Below are 21,384 nucleotides of genomic sequence, written 5' to 3' on the forward strand. Positions count from 1 at the left end.
GTAGATAATGATCAGCCTGCACATTCGTGCAGTCTGATCATGATCTGCACTGTTTGCTATTCAGTCAGTATCTTTTTGGTAAGCAACTCTTTTAACAGTTAATGGTACAGTCCAAATTGATACTAAGTAGATGGTCTAGTTCATTTTAGAAATTTAGCAGGGTAAGGATTAAAAGATGTAAATGCTATTTAGATCACTAGTTCTGATAGATTTGCGTGTGGTAGCTGAAATTTTTATGTGCCATTGAAAAGATGCTACCAAGCTGACATATATCAAACAATCTGCATTTATAATTATGTATTCCTATTGTACGAAGTTGCTGTTAAAATTGTTCTTTGTTAATTATACAATTTACACAGTTATCTGGAGATCAAAATTCATACTATATTTTTGTATACTCGGCTTACATAAAAAGTTACCAGTGTAAATTTTCTGGTACAGTCAAACCTATATATAGCGACAATGCTTCATAGTGGTCGTTATTTACAGGTGGTCTGTAATGACATGTTAATGTAGACTGAATACACTTGAATCTGAACTGTAACCATTAGTGTTTGGAGCCAGCTATATAAAGAAATCCCTAGTAATGTATATGTACTCTGTATGTGAAGGATGCACAACTTTCTTTGGGACGAAATGATTACCATGATTACAGTTACAAAGTATTTATTATTGTGTAAATGTGGTTCAATATTTGTACTTGTGCTTGATTAGTAAAAAATTTAGTGCTACGATTTGTATTTCGTATATTATGTTTCAAATTCATGAAAATGCATTTTCAAATTTAAAAATAAAAACTATGTAAAAAAAAGTGAATGTTTGTATTATTCTATTCGTCAGACTGCTTGTTTGCAGTATGCAATTCGTGATGGATTATCTTCTGGAAAAAACCAATTATGGCTCTGGAAGGTAACCAGCTGAAAGGTTATACATTTTGTCCAATAACGCAAACAAAATACATTCCAGCTGGTAACATACACTGATAAATCTACGTTGTGTAAACAAAAATCAAGGTCATTGTACCATTTACATTTGTAATTCTTAATTATCTTTAATACTGCACAGTTTTTCATTATTTTATGTCGGAAAACTGGCAATGCAAAATCCCAGTTGCTGTTATTTCACTTAGCAACTGCTTCAGCCACCATGCGTTCATTATTGTACCCCCGACAACAAAGTTGTAAGGGGATGGGGTATACTGGTTTCAAGTTGTCTGTCTGTCTGTCAGTAGACACAATCTTGTGCGCACCATCTCCCCTCATCCCCTTGACACAATTTAATGAAACTTCACACAAGTGATCAGTAACAACAGTAGTTGTGCATGGTGCATGTTAGGTTCTTTCAACAACAAAATTGCAGAGTTATGGGACTTTGTTTTTTGTTACTATACTATATACATAGACACAATCTTGTGCGCACCATCTCTCCTCATCCCCTTGACACAATTTAATGGAACTTCACACAAGTGATAGTAACAACAGTAGTTGTGCATGGGACATATTAGGTTCTTTCAGAAAAAAATTGCAGAGTTATGGGACTTTGTTTTTTGTTACTATACTATATACATATCTAGACACAATCTTGTGCGCACCATCTCTCCTCATCCCCTTGACACAATTTAATGAAACTTCACACAAGTGATCAGTAAAAACAGTAGTTATGCATGGGGCATGTTAGGTTCTTTCAGAAAAAAAATGCAGAGTTATGGGACTTTGTTTTTTGTTACTATACTATATACATAGCCACAATCTTGTGCGCACCATCTCTCCTCATCCCCTTGACACAATTTAATGAAACTTCACACAAGTGATCAGTAACAACAGTAGTTGTGCATGGGGCATGTTAGGTTCTTTCAACAACAAAAATTGCAGAGTTATGGGACTTCGTTTCTTGTTTACATACTATGTACATACAGTCTGCATATGCAATCTTGTGCGCGCTTAATCTGCCGAACCCTTGCACACAATTTAATGAAACTTCACGCAAGTGATCAGTACCAACCCTAGTTGTGCATGGTGCATGTTACGTTCTTTTAGATAAATATTCTGCATAGTTATACATACAGTCCACATAATTATGCAACCTTGTGTGCGTCAAATTGCAATGTACTGTGTCAGTGCATGCGGGGGTACATTCATCACCTTTAGTGATAGCTCTAGTTTATGTAGGACAACTGTGGCATTGTGCATTGTAGAAAGCAAAATCCCAGTAATACTGTTATTTCACTAGCCACCCTGCGTTGACGAAACGTACTTAAGCTAAATCGTAAATTCTTTTACTAAGCAGCTCTGTTATAATGTTTTTGGATAATTATAAAAATATCGCGAAAGGTACAAAAGCCTGAAGATACAAAAGCCATGTCTCTGAATACCCCTTCCTATGTCAGAACACTGGTGTTATTATAATTCTTCAAGGTGTTAGACATTCCTTCGTTTCTATATAAAATTTTATATTATTTATAGCCATAGCAAAACGTACTGAACGCCCACGGAAGTGTCGTACGATTTGCGAGATGTACAAAATCGTGTACTATATTTCAACCTGTCAGGTCTGTCTTCCTGTTAAAATCGAGTAATTAAGGTTTACAGGCGAGAAAGATGGTTGACGTAATAACGTTAATGCAGGCACATGGCAACGACAACTTTTATGATGTAAACTGTGTTTGATGGGGATAAAGTAAGATTGATTAAAGATTATAAACTTCAGGAAACGGTGGGTGGGTTCACCTGAGGCAGAGTTGATCCGCCGAGCCCTCGCAAGTAATATTGATACTGGTTTAATGCTGGTGGCATTTAAAATCAAATTATAGTTTTATGCAAACAGTTTTAGGACATAAAATGACACGGTTTATTCACATGGCCTTCAAAACAAATTCGTGAGTGGTTAATTGCACGTAGGCCCTGTTCAGAAACTTGAAGACAAAATAGTCAGCGAGTCAAAGCATGTGACCCATAGCCGCTATGATTCTTTGTAAAGTGTAGTCAATGGGGACAGCAATTTTCTTAGAATGTAAACATTTGACAGCAATAACTGTTTGTTTCACTGGGACCATTTTCAACAGACTGTGTCTGCGCTAAAACAATTTGTTAAACGTCCAAGAAATTCTCGATTTACTCAGACGGGTACCACTATTCATAGTTATATCACACATCTAGACTAGGTTCGAGTCTAGATATTTAGACACGCTCACTTTCATTGGTCTATTGAAAGTATTTTAACAGATTTTCCTCAATCACGGTCAAACGGAAAAGTGTAATCTAACATACTTAGATGTGTCGATATCTCTTTCCTGCATTTAAGAAAGAAGAATATTCTAGCTATTCTACTCACCCTGGTGTCGGCGTCGGCGTCGCCGTCACACCTTTGTTACGTTTTTGCATGTAAGTACATACAGCTATCAATTAAAGGCATATAGCTTTGAAACTTATTTTTTCTTCTAGTTCAATTACCAACCTCACTGGGTCAAGTTCCATAACTCTGACATGTATTTTGGGCAAATTATGCCGCCTTTTGGACTTAGAATATTCTGGTTAAAGTTTTACATGCAAGTTACTATCTCCAAAACTAATGCAGATATTGAATTGAAACTTCATGTGTCTTCGGGGTTTTAAAACTAGTTGATAGCACCAAATCCCATAACTCTGACCTTCTGTTTGGCCAAATTATGCCCCCATTTGGACTTCTTTTGAAAAATCTGGTTAAAGTTTTGCATGCAAGTACATACAGCTATTATTTAAAGGCATATAGCTTTGAAACTTATTTTTTTTTCTTTTTCTGGATCAATTACCAACCTCACTGGGTCAAGTCCCATAACTCTGACATGTATTTTGGGCATATTATGCCCTCTTTTGGACTTAGAAAATTCTGGTTAAAGTTTTACATGCAAGTTACTCCAAAACTAATGCAGATATTGAATTGAAACTTTACATGTGCCTCCCGGTTATAAAACTAGTCCAATAACTCTGATATGCATTTTGGTCAAATTATGTCCCCTTTTGAACTTAAAACTCTTTTGATATTTTAACATTTTGGGTAATATTTTCCTGCTTTCAAATAGTCGAGCTTGGCTGTCTTATGGACAGCTCTTGTTACTTTATATTTTATCTATCCAATCGTGAACGTTCATTTGCAACACGTGACCGTACAATATATTGCCTTATTGGACGTACTTGTATTTTTCGGCGACGCCGTCTACATTCGTTTTCGTTACCTATGCCACGTGACTTCAGTTAGCAAATCAAACTACTTGATAACGCATTATAGATAATTTATCAAAATGGAAGATTTATGCAACACTCTGCCTGATTGGACGAGAGTGTCAATTTCTTTCACTCTGTTGATTGTGCTACGCTGAGTGAAATGTAGACAAATCGTTTATCCTAAACGACGCTGTTCACAGTTTTAAAGCTAACTTTGGCTCAGTATATATAGCAAAAATATTGATATATCTCAAAATGATAAGTAAGTTTAATAAATATGATAAAAACCTGTTCAAATACCAACATATATCAAATTAAAGAAAGAGCTGAATACGGTCTGCGTATCACATGAATAAGGGTGTGATAAGAGTCTTTTATGTAGAGAAGTGCTTTTTAAAAGATTTTCCTTGTCGTCTGTATATGAAAAGGGTTCTTGCTTTTGTGACTTATTCAGATTGCATATTAAAATGAGTACTTGTTTGCTTTGATATATTTGTTATAAATTATTTAACTGATTTATTATATATGAATATCTTTCTTTAGTATGGTATGCAAATATTGAACTCAGCTGAAATCTGTTTTATTATATATATGCTACATAATGACTGAATCTCATTACACTGAAATGAAGGTACGCTGCATACAGTTTATCTATGTGATATGACTACGGTCAAACTTTGCTTATGAAACAGAAATATTGAAATAATTACAATTGTATGTTTTGCTTGACCTTCAATTTTTTTATAGGTGTGACGTCATTGTCCAAAGATTCATGAATAGCGAATATGCATTTGTTAAAGCGGGATCAGTTGGCCTATTTTAGAAATAAATAAAAATAATAAATAAAAAAATCCTTTAATTGATTTTTTCTCATGTATTCTAATCAAACTTGATTTGTAGCATCTTTGTTAGGCCCGCAGCCAACTTTGTTCAGCTGGGACATTTAACCCCTTTTAGGGGCTGCTAGAGCTAAAACTAGAAATGCCTTCATACAGCGTCTCATGAACAGCTTGGTGGATCTTTGTCATACTTAGTCTGGAGCATCATTATAAGGTCCTCTTCCAAATTTATTTATATAGGAACTTGGGCCCTATTAGGGACCACTATAGCTAAAAGTAGATATGCCTTTCTTTGCATTAACCACTAAAATGTAATGGATTTTTATCAAACTCGATGTGTAACAATATCGTAAGGTCTTTTGCTATTTTGTTACAAATGGGGATAGGGACCTATTTAGCTAAAAATATAAACACGTTTAATGACCTCTTCTCATGAACCGCTTCATGAATCTTCATCAAAATACTGCTGTAATTATTCGTCTAAGGATAAACGAAATAAAATTGCAACCCTACGAAACCTTTGCGAAAAATTAAAAGAGAACCATTTAAATTGTTAAAGTGCGGTGTTTAGTTTTGCAAAATGTTAGATGAAAGATGAATATTAGATGAAAAATTCATAAACTTTTTCCTTATTACAATTCGCCGACCATCATTTTTAAAGATATTTCTTGTTTCCGTATTTGGACGGTTCTAAACCTACGGTGACAATGTTCCGAATGTAAATCGGGTGATTACAGAAGTATGCGCTCTATGTTCAGAGTTTGATTATGCGTCTTGAAATCAGAAAAGGAAGAAATACAATATTCAGTTAATCATTTTTAATGCAAACTAAAATAAAATAGATATAGAATAAAAAGTTATTTAACATTGTACTGTAGAATACGAGATATATTTGGACGAGTACCTAGCTGAGAAAACTATATTGGACGAGCCGCTAGTAACCTAATAATAATATCTGGATGCCCGTGCCTGGTGCAACCCGAAAGCTACTGGTTGATACAAAAAGATCAACATTGATTTAAGAGCTTACTACCCCAACATACCCCACCATAAATATTGATCTTGACAGGACTGTGTCATCCAGTCTTGTCCAAAGTAACCCTGTCTGAATTAATTCCTTGGAATTGTACACCAGCTTTTCCAGTCTTGCACTCTTTCAATGCTGAACACGAAATGTTGGCATTGAAACACAACATCATCATGCGATAACATTCCGCCAGTTTTCATGAATAGAAATCATGTAACTGATACCAACGTGTAACATCACGACATGAATATTTCTTGTATAGCCTATATATATACAGTACAAAATATCGTATGATCTAAGCTCTCATGTGTAACCTTGTTGATCACGGCAAATATTTGCCTTATGTTAAATGAAAATCTGTCTATTTTAGATCGATTTATATACAAAACTAAAACTTTTGTTTGTATCGGTTGTATAGACTATAGTGTTTAGTAGAAATGCGTTCAGAATTGGTTGACCTGGGTCGTAGATCGTAGATCAACTATTAGAAATGCGTTCAGAATTGGTTGACCTGGGTCGTAGCTCGTAGATCAACCATTTGAAAAGTCTTTAGAATTGGTAGACCTGGGTCGTAGATCGTAGATCAACCATTAGAAAAGTGTTCAGAATTGGTTGACCTGGGTCGTAGATCGTAGATCAACCATAAGAAATTAGTTCAGAGTTGTTCGACCTGGGTCGTAGATCGTAGATCAACCATTAGAAAAGTGTTTAGAATTGGTCGGTCTGGGACGTAGATCGTAGATCGACCATTAGAAATAAGTTCAGAATTGGTCGCCTTGGTCGTAGCTCGTAGATCAACCATTAGAAAAGTGTTTAGAATTGGTCGACCTGGGTCGTAGCTCGTGGATCAACCATTAGAAAAGTGTTCAGAATTGGTTGACCTGGGTCGTAGATCGTAGATCAACCATCGGCAATGAGTTCTGGATTGGTTGACCTGGGTCGTAGCTCATAGATAAACCATTAGAAAAGTGTTAAGGATTGGTTGACCTGGGTAGTAGCTCGTAGATCAACCATTAGAAATGCGTTCAGAATTGGTTGACCTGGGTCGTAGATCGTAGATCAACCATTAGAAAAGTGTTTAGAATTGGTCGACCTGGGTCGTAGCGCGTAGATCAACCATTAGAAAAGTGTTTAGAATTGGTCGACCTGGGTCGTAGATTGTAGATCAACCATTAGAAAAGTCTTTAGAATTGGTTGACCTGGGTCGTAGCTCGTAGATCAACCATTAGAAATGCGTTCAGAATTGGTCGACCTGGGTCGAAGCTCGTAGATCAACCATTAGAAAAGGGTTCAGTACTGGTTGACCTGGGTCGTAGCTCGTAGATCTACCATTAGAAAAGTCTTTAGAATTGGTTGACCTGGGTCGTAGATCGTAGATCAACCATTAGAAAAGTGTTTAGAATTGGTTGACTTGGGTCGTAGATCGTAGATAAACTATAAGAAATGAGTTCAGGATTGGTCGACCTGGGTCGTAGATCGTAGATCAACCATTAGAAAAGTGTTAAGAATTGGTCGACCTGGGTCGTAGATTGTAGATCAACCATTAGAAAAGTGTTTAGAATTGGTTGACCTGGGTCGTAGATCGTAGATGAACCATTAGAAATGCGTTCAGTATTGGTTGACCTGGGTCGAAGCTCGTAGGTCAACCATTAGAAACGAGTTCAGAATTGGTCGACCTGGATCATAGCTCGTAGATCAACCATAAGAAAAGTGTTCAGAATTGGTCGACCTGGGTAGTAGCTCGTAGATCAAACATTAGAAAATGTTTAGAATTGGTCGACCTGGGTCGTAGATCGTAGATCAACCATTAGAAATGCGTTCAGAATTGGTCGACCTGGGTCGAAGCTCGTAGATCAACCATTAGAAAAGTGTTTAGAATTGGTCGACCTGGGTCGTAGATCAAAGATCAACCATCGGAAATGAGTTCAAGATTGGTTGACCTGGGTCGTAGCTCGTAGATAAACCATTAGAAAAGTGTTCAGAATAGCTCAACCTTCGTCACAGCTCGTAGATCAACCATTAGAAAAGAGTTTAGAATTGGTTGACCTGGGTAGTAGATCGTAGATCAACCATGGGAAATGAGTTCAGGATTGGTTGACCTGGGTCGTAGATCGTAGATAAACCATTAGAAAAGTGTTCAGGATTGGTTGACCTGGGTCGTAGCTCGTAGATCAACCATTAGAAAAATGTTTAGAGTTGGTCGACTTGGGCCGTAGCGCGTAGATCAACCATTAGAAAAGTGTTCAGAATTGGTTGACTTGGGTTGTATATCGTACATCAACCATTAGAAAAGTGTTTAGAATTGGTCGACTTGGGTCGTAGCTCGTAGATCAACCATTAGAAATGCGTTCATAATTGGTTGACCTGGGTGGTAGCTCGTAGATCAACCATGAGAAATGCGTTCAGAATTGGTCGACCTGGGTCGTAGATTGTAAATCAACCATTAGAAACGTCTTTAGAATTGGTTGACCTGGGTCGTAGATCGTAGATCAACCATTAGAAAAGTGTTTAGAATTGGTTGACTTGGGTCGTAGCTCGTAGATTAACCATTAGAAATGAGTTCAGAATTGGTCGACCAGGGTCGTAGCTCGTAGATCAACCATAAGAAAAGTGTTTAGAATTGGTCGACCTGGGTCGTAGCGCGTAGATCAACCATTAGAAAAGTGCTTAGAATTGGTCGACCTGGGTCGTAGATTGTAGATCAACCATTAGAAAAGTCTTTAGAATTGGTTGACCTGGGTCGTAGCTCGTAGATCAACCATTAGAAATGCGTTCAGAATTGGTCGACCTGGGTCGAAGCTCGAAGATCAACCATTAGAAAAGGGTTCAGTATTGGTTGACCTGGGTCGTAGCTCGTAGATCAACCATTAGAAAAGTCTTTAGAATTGGTTGACCTGGGTCGTAGATCGTAGATCAACCATTAGAAAAGTGTTTAGAATTGGTTGACTTGGGTCGTAGATCGTAGATAAACTATTAGAAATGAGTTAAGAATTGGTCGACCTGGGTCGTAGATCGTAGATCAACCATTAGAAAAGTGTTAAGAATTGGTCGACCTGGGTCGTAGATTGTAGATCAACCATTAGAAAAGTGTTTAGAATTGGTTGACCTGGGTCGTAGATCGTAGATGAACCATTAGAAATGCGTTCAGTATTGGTTGACCTGGGTCGTAGCTCGTAGGTCAACCATTAGAAACGAGTTCAGAATTGGTCGACCTGGATCGTAGCTCGTAGATCAACCATAAGAAAAGTTTCAGAATTGGTCGACCTGTGTAGTAGCTCGTAGATCAACATTAGAAATTGTTTAGAATTGGTCGACCTGGGTCGTAGATCGTAGATCAACCATTAGAAATGCGTTTCAGAATTGGTCGACCTGGGTCGAAGCTCGTAGATCAACCATTAGAAAAGTGTTTAGAATTGGTCGACTTGGTCGTAGATCAAAGATCAACCATCGGAAATGAGTTCAAGATTGGTTGACCTGGGTCGTAGCTCGTAGATAAAACCATTAGAAAAGTGTTCAGAATAGCTAACCTTCGTCACAGCTCGTAGATCAACCATTTAGAAAGAGTTTAGAATTGGTGACCTGGTAGTAGATCGTAGATCAACCATGGGAAATGAGTTCAGGATTGGTTGACTGGGTCGTAGATCGTAGATAAACCATTAGAAAAGTGTTCAGGATTGGTTGACCTGGGTCGTAGCTCGTAGATCAACCATTAGAAAAGTGTTTAGAATTGGTCGACTTGGGTCGTAGCGCGTAGATCAACCATTAGAAAAGTGTTCTGAATTGGTTGACTTGGGTTGTATATCGTACATCAACCATTAGAAAAGTGTTTAGAATTGGTCGACTTGGGTCGTAGCTCGCAGATCAACCATTAGAAATGCGTTCATAATTGGTTGACCTGGGTGGTAGCTCGTAGATCAACCATGAGAAATGCGTTCAGAATTGGTCGACCTGGGTCGTAGCTCGTAGATCAACCATTAGAAAAGCGTTCAGAATTGGTTGACCTGGGTCGTAGATTGTAAATCAACCATTAGAAACGTCTTTAGAATTGGTTGACCTGGGTCGTAGATCGTAGATCAACCATTAGAAAAGTGTTTAGAATTGGTTGACTTGGGTCGTAGCTCGTAGATTAACCATTAGAAATGAGTTCAGAATTGGTCGACCTGGGTCGTAGCTCGTAGATCAACCATAAGAAAAGTGTTTAGAATTGGTCGACCTGGGTCGTAGCTCGTAGATCAAACATTAGAAAATGTTTAGAATTGGTCGACCTGGGTCGTAGATCGTAGATCAACCATTAGAAATGCGTTCAGAATTGGTCGACCTGGGTCGAAGCTCGTAGATCAACCATTAGAAAAGTGTTTAGAATTGGTCGACCTGGGTCGTAGATCATAGATCAACCATCGGAAATGAGTTCAAGATTGGTTGACCTGGGTCGTAGATCGTAGATAAACCATTAGAAAAGTGTTCAGAATTCCTCGACCTTGGTCGCAGCTCGTAGATCAACCATTAGAAAAGAGTTTAGAATTGGTTGACCTGGGTAGTAGATCGTAGATCCACCATAGGAAATGAGTTCAGGATTGGTTGACCTGGGTCGTAGCTCGTAGATAAACCATTAGAAAAGTGTTCAGGATTGGTTGACCTGGGTCGTAGCTCGTAGATCAACCATTAGAAAAGTGTTTAGAGTTGGTCGACTTGGGTCGTAGCGCGTAGATCAACCATTAGAAAAGTGTTTAGAATTGGTCGTCCTGGGTCGTAGATCGTAGATCAACCATCGGAAATGAGTTCCGAATTGGTTGACCTGGGTTGTAGCTCGTAGATCAACCATTAGGTTGAATCTGGGTCATGTAGGATCAAAAACTAGGTCACCCGGTCAAATCAAAGGAAAAGCTAGTTTACACTGTAGAGCCACATTTATGACCATATCTTAATGAAACTTAATCAAAATGTTAATCTTGATGATCTATAGCTTAAATTTAAATCTGGGTTAGGTGGGGTCAAAAACTAGGTCACCAGGTCAAATCAAAGGAAAAGCTTGTTAACACTATAGAGGCCATATTTATGACTGTATCTTCATGAAACATAGTCAAAGTGTTTAACTTGATGATCTTTAGGATAAGTTTGAATCTGGGTCATGTTTGATGAAAAACTAGGTCACCAGGTCAAATCAAAGGAAAAGCTATTCAACATTTAAGAGGCCACATTTATGACCATATCTTAATGAAACTTGGTCAGAATGTTAATATTAATTATCTTTAGGTCAAGTTTAAATCTGGGTTAGGTGGGGTCAAAAACTAGGTCACTATGTCATATCAAAGGAAAAGCTTGTTAACATTCTAGAAGCCACATTTATGACTGTATCTTCATGAAACTTAGTCAGAATGTTAAACTTGATCATCTTTAGGTCAAGTTCGAGTCTGGGTTATGTCGGAGCAAAAACTAGGTCATGGGGTCAAATCAAAGGAATAGCTAGTTAACACTTTAGAGGCCATATTTATGAAATATCTTAATGAAACTTGGTCAGAATGTTAATCTTGATGATCTTTAGGTCAATAGGTCAGGTGAGCGATACAGGGCCTTCATGGCCCTCTTGTTTTTCTGGAGTTGTTGCCCTATTTGATCTTGAACTAATTCATCACATCGTGAACTCGTGAACTTAAGTCGAACAGATCCATCCAACTGAATTGAAACTAGGTATACATCAGCAGCATGAAGTGAATATGTACATGTTGCCCTGACTTTTATGATCGATTATTTTGTCTGGAGTTGTGGCCCTTCTTTAATGACGAATGACAACTACATTGTAGTTTCCTTCTCTTCATTTCAAATAAAACTTGTTAAGCATCATACACATTATGTAGACATGCGTATTTGTTTTGTGTTCAGTTGTTTAACTTATATATATTTTTTCCTTAATATTATTGACCCATCGTTGTTATAAATTATTGAATGAAACATTTTTGTCGACACCATTCTAGTTCGCTTTGCAACCTCCGTGAAGGAATATTGTCAAACTATACCGATAAGGGGAAGAGTTTGCTTCCTTTTGTAGCACAACTTTCTATGCATAATTGTGTCTTGCTCATATATATAACACTTTTCTTTATGTGAACATGCATGAATTTGTTATACTGCAAAATAAAACAGTCATCATTGATTACTTTACTTGTTGTCCCTTTTATCCTTTTTACCGTTAACAGCACAGTCATACACAGAAGATGCTGTATACTAAACATATTTTCTCAAACTTCAGACCAAAAAATCTATCAGATGCCACCATTACATAACTATATTTCAAACTTTTGCATGGGGAGAACACCCCGACTCCTACTCACGCTGGGAGCTATGTGTCTCGCTGGTGACACATTCTTTCTAAACTGTTGCCTCGCCGCATCAAATAAAGGTATTTCTGGATCCGGACTAGCCTGGGAAGCCGTTGATAATAATTGTCAGAAGAAATTTTACCTACATTAAAGATCCAATTTAAATTGTGCTAGGGGCCTCCGTTGCCGAGTGGTTAAGGTCGCTGACTTCATATCACTTGTCCCTCATCGATATGGGTTCGAGCCTCATTCGGGGCGTTGAATTCTTCATGTGAGGAAGCCATCCAGCTCCTAAAATCGCCGGAGCATAGGTAATTTGTCTTATGTTCTGGGTAAAATAATTGCAAAATATACATTTTTTCCCGATCGTTAAGCTTGGGTACATAATTTGTCTTTTATTCTGACTGAAGGATATGAAATATGCATTTTTTTCTCGCTCGCTACGCTCACACTAATAATTAATCTTTTGTTCCGGCTGAAAAATATGCATATTTTTTCTCGCTTGCTACGATCGAAAACGTAATTTGTCTTCTGTTCTGGGTTTAACATAAAAAATGCATTTTTATCTCTATCACACAGGTAATTTGTCTTACTTGTTTGTTTTTTTTTTATGAAAAAAATTCATTTTTTCTCGCTCGCTTTGCTCTTACATTTAAAGTCTGACAAAATTTGCATGAGCTCTTTATTTTAGTCCTAGGTAAACCCTCCCCATAAAAATCCTCAAAAAAACGGGCTAAGAAATTCCGAGATACTCGCGCAAGAATAAGTCTGACAATTCATAAGACGTGACTATAATTAGCATGTTATTTGTGTTGATTTTGTCACAAAACCTGTCCTTTATCAATAACAAATAAAGTACCCCAGAGCACCCAGAATGCACCAGATGGATCCATTATTTTCATAGTTTTCCGGGGAATCATGCCCCTGGACCGCCCTATTTGCTCTAGCCTTCAAATATTTTACGCCCCCTCTTACACCAAATACTGTATCCGCCCCTGAGGTAGTCAAATTATTTAAAAGACGTAATGGATGTAAGAAATGTTTTACAAGGTTTGGAACGATAACGCTTTTATCTTATTGAGTAGACCGTTTGAAAAAAAAAATTGAATAGTTCAATGAAGCAGATAATCTAGATTTCATGTCAGGTTGTAGAATTTTTTGGGAAAAAAATGTTGATTATTCTTCGAATACTTTTTGACTGTACTATTAAAATAGTGTTAAAGGACTATAAAATCTGTCGAGAATGATAATCGGGATAAAGAACTCTTCCTTCTAGTAAACGGCGTGAAGAACTATCCTTTATTATATTTGGCGGGAATCGGGAACGTTTTCACCGTGCAATATTAGTATTTATAGTAACAAAAAAGTAGTCCGTCTTGTCAACAAAGCACGATGAAAACAATCGTCTGAAGCATTCTAAAGTATATTTCAGTTGTAAATTGTCAGCCTTTTAGAAAAAGTTTGGGTAATTTAAAGGGTGGCAGGAACTAGATACATGTCTTGTCTGTCTATTAATACATTTTAAATGGACTCCGCGTGTATTTTGAAGCAGCCCTTGATTTTGAAAAAACATGACCAATTTTGTTATCAAATTCGTCGTCGTACGACTTATGAAAGAGTCGTAGTCGTAGTTGGATTATCTAGTCCATACTTCGTTCCAAGAAAAATCTATTGGTGTATACTTTTTATAACTTTTTTTCAGTAACAAACCCGCCAATCTAAATTATTTAGACCCCCTATTTTTCCGATAGAATGAACCTTAACGTCCTCATTAAACGCCATTCCAAGGTTTTCCCGGATTCGGACTCGAAGCTTTATTCTTCACAATCGAGCGAAAAAAATTAGTATATAAGGGAGTAGCAAAGCAGTTCTCGTATGAGGTAGTTGACAGCTGCTGAGCAGGCGACCTCGATAGCTCCACAAGTAGGCAGGCTTTTCTAGGCAACTGTCAGTTTTGAATATATACTTTCATAACTACTCTTTCACTGAAAATTGGCAACATTGTAAAAACGTTAATATAACGTTACCTTAACAACGTTGTGATTCAAACTTGAGTAAAACGTTGTGACAACGTTACAGCACTGTTACGTACACAACGTTGTAGCCCAACGTTTGCACAACGTTGTACTAACGTTGTAGATTTTACAAGATTCAGATAAAAACTCAGTGTGTCTTTTTATAGGGTCTTTTCAGTACATTCACACATTGCTTGCTTAGGACTTTCTCCTATACATTTCAAATCACTATTTTGAATAGTTCTCAACGTTGTTACAACGTTGTCACAACGTTGTAAAGTAACACAACTAACATACAACTAAAACACAACGTTGTCTTAACGTTGTGTGTTTGAGGGGTAACAAACACCAAAAAAGCGGTTTTGATAGTGTTTATAAGGTGTTTTTATAGTGTTTATTAGAAAAAGTTTTTGTTTGGGAAGTTATATGCGTTCCACAAAGGGAGCCTACAGAAAATCCTGTGACGAATCAATTGCATATCTGTTTGGAGTTGCGTAGCCAAACCCTTCGGTGGATTCTTTTTCCATTTTCCTCGACAAACGACTTCAATCCGTTATTTGAAAAATGCAGGTTCAGACTTTTAGGAATCCATGTTTCAGTTTCTGAATATGATAGGGACTATTGTATGGGTAATATTTATGCTAAATGGGAAGAAAGTAAAGCTCTATTAAACATCTTAAATGAATGTAAAATGAGAATCAAAACAAATTTATTCATTTCATTTATATATCGTATGATGCTTCCCCATGACTAAGAAAGCCTTAGTCAGATTCCGCCCGGAATCATAGTACTGTCAGGTCTCTTCATATATGCACATCAAATTAGAGAAAATAATGGCGGTCAAAAATTATGTCACCACTTACCTAGGTATCTCGACATTACCAACTATACCTACATGTGATCTCTGCAGCCTTAGATTGTTATAAATAATATTACTTGTTTCTTAATTAGTACTGTTTAATAATCTCCCAGCTTATATTGTTTACATTCAACCCATTGAACAGTTCAATATTTCTTTTAGTACGATATCATCACCCCACCACCATGTCTTTATCTTTGATACAGTAACACATTTTCCTTTTATTTTTGTGTGTGTTTTCGCGAATCTCTTTTATTTTACTAATATTAATAAGCTTTAAAGGTCCATAATGCTTTAAAATTTTATCTTAAAAACATACGAAACAGCTTTCCAAATAGATATTATGCGTACTTACATGGTTCGAAAGGCACTACTTTCAATAATGAACATGAACTGTTATAGTTAAAGCCATAAAGGGAGGTAATATAAGCAATAGATTCAATAAAACATTCTAGTATATTCAGCTATATTCAGTTCTTTTACAAACGTTAAAGAAAATAATTATCAGAAATAGGATTTAACAAGAAATTAATGTATTTTAAGTCCATAACGGAAAACTGTGGCAGCCACCTTTTACACAAAGGCATTATTAGCCTTTATGTTTTGACGTGAACATAACGTTTATATCCCTTAAAAGACTGGACAGGGTCGACAGATCAAAAATTAAAAGAAGCTGGCTGTTGCTCTCCCATATTGTTTTAGGTTGAAGACGAGGGTATGTAAGCTCAACACACACACGCGCACACACAAGTTGGCTATAACTGCATATGCATATCTTTTGTGAGGAATTTTAAGGGTTGACAGAGTTAAATCTTGGTTATGTACAGCAGGGATACATTCAGGGTTGCGATCATATAGATCGCAATAAGTTAGCTTCTCTCTCTTCTTTTTCCAATCAAACGTGCCGATAAAGAACATTTTGGGAGAGACGAAAAAGTGCTCTTTCTTGGTAGGAGAGCTTAATTTAGAGGTTCAAGTATACTAAATGTTAAAAAGAGGAAACAAAGCCAGCGGTCTTTAGAGGCAGGTGGTTTCAGTTCAGAGGAGGTCTTTAGCACAGAGATTTGACTGAATGAGACCTACTAAAAAATACCGAAATAAAGATAAAAAGTTTTTAAAAATCGTATTAATCTATAAGGCACAAAACTGATGCAGTGCCCACGATCATTGTTTCTTTGCAATAAATATAGATTAAAAAAACTCAATGTTCCAAATCATTAGGGTGAAATTCGCAGCTTAACTGCTCTTTTTGCCACTTCTTCCGGCAGAGATATGTCACAGGTATATATCTGAATATTTGAAGGGAAATAAGTCCTCAAGCGACATGAAATATTGTAACAGACAAGGCCGTCGTGGTTGCAGATACATCCGTTTTGAGATTGTCTGACGCTTAGAAAACGGACTGGCACTTTGTATGTAAGTGAGATGTCTTTTATCCACACACAGTATTGTAAACTGGAAAACTGTTTTTGATTGTTTACAGATCTGTTCTTTTATACATCTCCCCACAGAATGCCGTTTTCAATGGCAGATAATTCTTTTTCATTAACGGTGACACATGACTTTTGTTTGATATCTTTGTTTCTTAGATGATTGTCCTTCAATATCCAAAGTTTGAGGAAATTCTTTTATTGGGAAAAATTTCGCCCATCTCATATACAGAGACTCTAGCATACGTCTTTAACCCTTACCCTGCTATATTTCTATAATGGACTGGTCCATCTTTCAGTTTGGACAGTACCATTTATTATTCAAAGGGGTTTCGCTGAAAATTTACTGACTGAATAGCGAACAGTGCAGACCATGATCAGACTGCACGGATGTGCAGGCTGATCTTGGTCTGCACTGGTCGCAAAGGCAGAATCATCTGCCGCCAGCAGGCTTAGGGTTAAGCATCAACTGCTATTACAGAATAGTCTGTTCACGACATTGTCAGAGGCAGTTTGCTTATATTTTAATAATGGGAAACATTGGTATAGTCTAAATTAGACTGAGAACGCAGCAGGTCGAACAAATTCATTTGGTTCATTCGAAATGCCAGACTGTCCTACATTTTCAGCAAATAATTGCCTATTGAATTGCCTATCGCTGGGAAGGTGTTGATATTTTGTGCTTTGTCAGAACAAAAAAATCATATGTAGTAGCCTTGAAGTTACCGCTTTGAGCTAATATATGTATTAATTGACATACATTGAGTTTCTGATCAGTGATGATAGAAAAAATGAGTAAGAAATTGTCACACTGGATTCCCAGGCTAATCGAATCTAAGGAACTTAATTTATGTTGAGCAGCTGTGGCATAAGAAATAAATGCTTTATAGATTCTATTACTGTGTCACATAGGATTGCCATGAATAGCTTAAGACAAAAGTTAGACGATCAATTTACCAATTAGGTCACAATATGCACTATATTGGTAGCATATTCAATTACAGGGTTTTGGTGAAACATTCAGAAAATACATCACATTTGTTTTTGGATAAGTAATTGCCAAACTAAGTCAGTGTTTTGATACTTGAATGTTTTCAATAACAATGACAGCACCTGCATAAGACGGAGTAAGGGTAACGCAAATACACTAATCCATAATCCACCAATAATAAGATACCTGTATCATATCTTTGAGAGCAATCATCGATAATTGATATTACGTAAATTTAATTTTTTCATGATTCGAGGTTTTCTGCCGCCTCTGATCTTGTATCATTCACATTTTCTTCCCTAGGTAAACCTTCCATATCTTCATCTTGTGCTTTGCTTTCATTGTTCCATAAATTCCATTGTTTAAACCTTTCCCGTTTCATGACATGAGCCAGCTCAAAATTTGTATTATGAACAACTACCGCTTTTTCACGCTCGCTGGTCGTTAATCGCTTATAAGTAGGCCCAGAAGAAAATTTGTTTTCGTCAAGCGGACAGGGCCGTATATGGCTATATTTCAACAATGCATTGAAAACCGGCCGGTCATCCTGCAATTTATATTTTAAAACTTGTCTCCATCGTTGCATGAAATTAAACGTTTTTTTGTTACTAAGCATTGCCATGAAACCGGTGGAATATATTGTTTCGTCCTCCATCTGTACCCACATATCACAACTTCCGGTAAAATAGGTAAAAGGATTCTTTAGCCAAACTGTATCAATATCGGAGTATAAGATATTTATGCCGTTTTCCAGATACTTCAGTATATGGGAGATTCTAGAAAATGCTATTTTCCTACGAGCATCAGTATCAAAATACATTTCCTCTTCAATGTCAAGGTCACTTCTCTCTACGTAGGCGTATTCTGCATAGTTTGCCATTATCTTCCTGAATACGTCACCATCTTCGGCTATGACTAAAATTTTAACGGGTATATCAAGACGAACAAAAAACCACCACCAGTTTTGAAAGAAATCAAAATATTCGTTATTAAATGTAAGAAGTATGGTCCAGTTATCAAATTCGTGTTGAGATGTATTGTGATGTAAACTGTTACCGCCTGAAGAATAGATATCCTCTTTGCCAGAAGCTGAATGATTTTTCATCGAGTACATCAGTTGCGGTGAGACAAAGTGTATTGTCCATATATTATAGGCACTGCGTCTTCTCTCAATGGACTGTGCCTTGACGTGATCGCGTATCAAAGCAACATCCACACAGCACAACAGCAGACGCACTATCAACAGTATAAATACAAGTTTATGAATATCCATAGCGACGTATTCATTTTGGTGTCTGAAACGTATCATGTTTGGATTTATTTTCACGGTTATTTTGTTGTTTAAGGAGATATTTCAATTGATACATTTCATTTGAATGTGACATCTGTTAACAAATGCAAATTGGTCAATAAATGGATTATTTTGTAACAACTGTTTCTTTCATAGAATTCCAATTCAATCAACGAAAGAAAGGACAGAAGTATGCACTTAAAATTCAATTAATGCAGTAATATTTGACATTTTTGGAATCCCAGTTTCAGTTTAATATGAGTAAGATACGCTATAAATGATACATTTATTTGAAACTTCTTCGAAATGGAATGTCGTCATCTTCAATGTATTCCTAAAGTTAAAAGAACACAAAATATATTAGATCTAAAATATCAGATTTGCGAACGTCTAACTTGGCGATTTTCAGAACAAGGCAAGTATTTTTGATTATCATTGGTTATCAAATAACCGATGCCTCTAATCGATGCCTCAAATATCGATGCCTCAAATCGATGTGTTAAATAATTGATGCCTTAGCATCGATAATGGACTGATTTATCACGATTTAGAGTTCAGCTATGGAAGAATAGATCGACAAGGATATTAGCTCTAGTCGTTAAGTTTCCAAGCATCTGAACGACAAGAATATTAACTCTAGTCGTTAAATTTTCAACTTAATGCAGGAACAAGGAAAGGACTTATGTGGCTTATTACAAAAAACTTATATACAGATTATCTGGGGTATAATAAATTAGGCAAAAAGCAAATTAGCATAGAATTGTTGTAATCATGTGTGGATGCATTTGAAATCTGTATTATATTTATTCATTTGTATTTTAAATTGTATATGGTCGATTTATGTTGGTAAAGCTAGGTTTTGCCATATAACAATCTATTTTCAAGTAGCATTTTACCGCCAATACATAAGAGCGCGTTAAATTCAGGCATTCATGGAAATGAAGACGGTTCTAGCTTGTAGTCAGTTAATTTGCATTTGTTTTTGATATGACTCGACTTTTCAGTTCTAGTTTGTAACCAAATCATTCACATTTGTCAGTGATAATTACATTGTTTACAACTCGAATTTATTTTACAATACTGTAGAATCTGGTAAATAAACGTATACGCTTATAATAATTATTGTGACACATTTATGCGCCTATATTTGATCTTACAATAAATTTCTAACAAAATATACTACAATGTAAAAATGAAAAATGTCATAAAATGTTACTCAAATGTATATAATTATATCAAAATTTTAACCATATCCATTTATACACTAAATCAATTTAAGACGCTCTAACTTACATGAATGTTACTTTAAAGCCTGCCAAATTACAGACATGTACAAACAGCATTAATATTTGAGAATAATAAAGACTGACACGTTGTGACATATAGCTGATAGAAAAATTATTATATGCATCAGAAGACCCAATAAACATGTTTATTGGGATGCCATTCAATCTAAATTGACTGTCACTTGAAATATGCGGACTTCTGGTTGTAGAAAGCAGCTGTAGACAGCACGTAATTCCATACCGCAATCATTTTCGAGTTTGGACACATCCTTCTTTTAAACAACTAGGGTAATGAACTGTTGTTGTCATTTATAAGGAATGTCTTGCGTGTGTGGATTTGTGATTTTGTTTTCGACTGTTTGGTTTCAAGTATCAATAAAAGCAACAACAAGAAGAAATAAGATAAAAAAAAAAATAAATAAAAGGTTTTATTTTCGTAACACATGCATGCAATAGAAGCTATATAATGTACTGGTTTAACAAACGTAATGTTGTAATGATTTATTTACTTTTACCTTTCGATATTCAATATTATCTTCTTCATTACCAGGTGAATTCAACTTATTAACAGAGTCTACAATTACTTTGTAATCGCAAGAGGCACAAGTTCCGTTACGTATAACTGGGAACGATTAATTCATTGCGAAAAGCTAAATCAAAACTAAACAGGAGAATCTAATTGCAGACAAGTGTAGTCTACACTTGATTAAAGACATTCGGCATTTTCCGTTAAATTACGTATTTCTCCGTATATGATTTTGGAATTCTTCGGTTTGTTACGAAAAAGCAATTTTCTGTTATGGCTGAATGATACCGAAATAAAGTACGAGAATATTTAATCAAATGGGAAATTACGGATCCACTTCAAGACTTATTTACAGTCGTAATCAATATAAAAAAAAAATGTTTCGCGATTTTAAGCTTAATTTGAGGAAAAAATGTATAATATGTGCAATTAAATACCTCAGACAGACAAGGGTTGGAAATATTATTTTAGGTGTCATAGTGCCAAAATAAACATTTTGTTTTTTAAAGACTCCTGGTGACTGCATTATAGCACCATCGGCAAATACAAATATTAAATATTCGGGAAAGATTTTCTTAAAAAAGCTTATTAGCTTACTACTCGA

At 36.3% G+C, this 21,384-nt stretch overlaps 1 protein-coding gene across 1 annotated transcript; it reads right to left on the reverse strand.

The window, feature by feature from the left end:
* Positions 1 to 17,921: 17,921 nt before the first annotated feature.
* On the reverse strand, positions 17,922 to 18,950 carry LOC123540021 (uncharacterized). The gene has a single exon (XM_045324806.2). The coding sequence runs from the start codon at positions 18,948 to 18,950 to the stop codon at positions 17,922 to 17,924; it is 1,029 nt and encodes a 342-aa protein (XP_045180741.2).
* Between the last annotated feature and the right edge of the window lie 2,434 nt (positions 18,951 to 21,384).

The sequence above is a fragment of the Mercenaria mercenaria genome, chromosome 16 (assembly GCF_021730395.1).
Source record: "Mercenaria mercenaria strain notata chromosome 16, MADL_Memer_1, whole genome shotgun sequence".
Taxonomy (NCBI): Eukaryota; Metazoa; Mollusca; class Bivalvia; order Venerida; family Veneridae; genus Mercenaria; species Mercenaria mercenaria.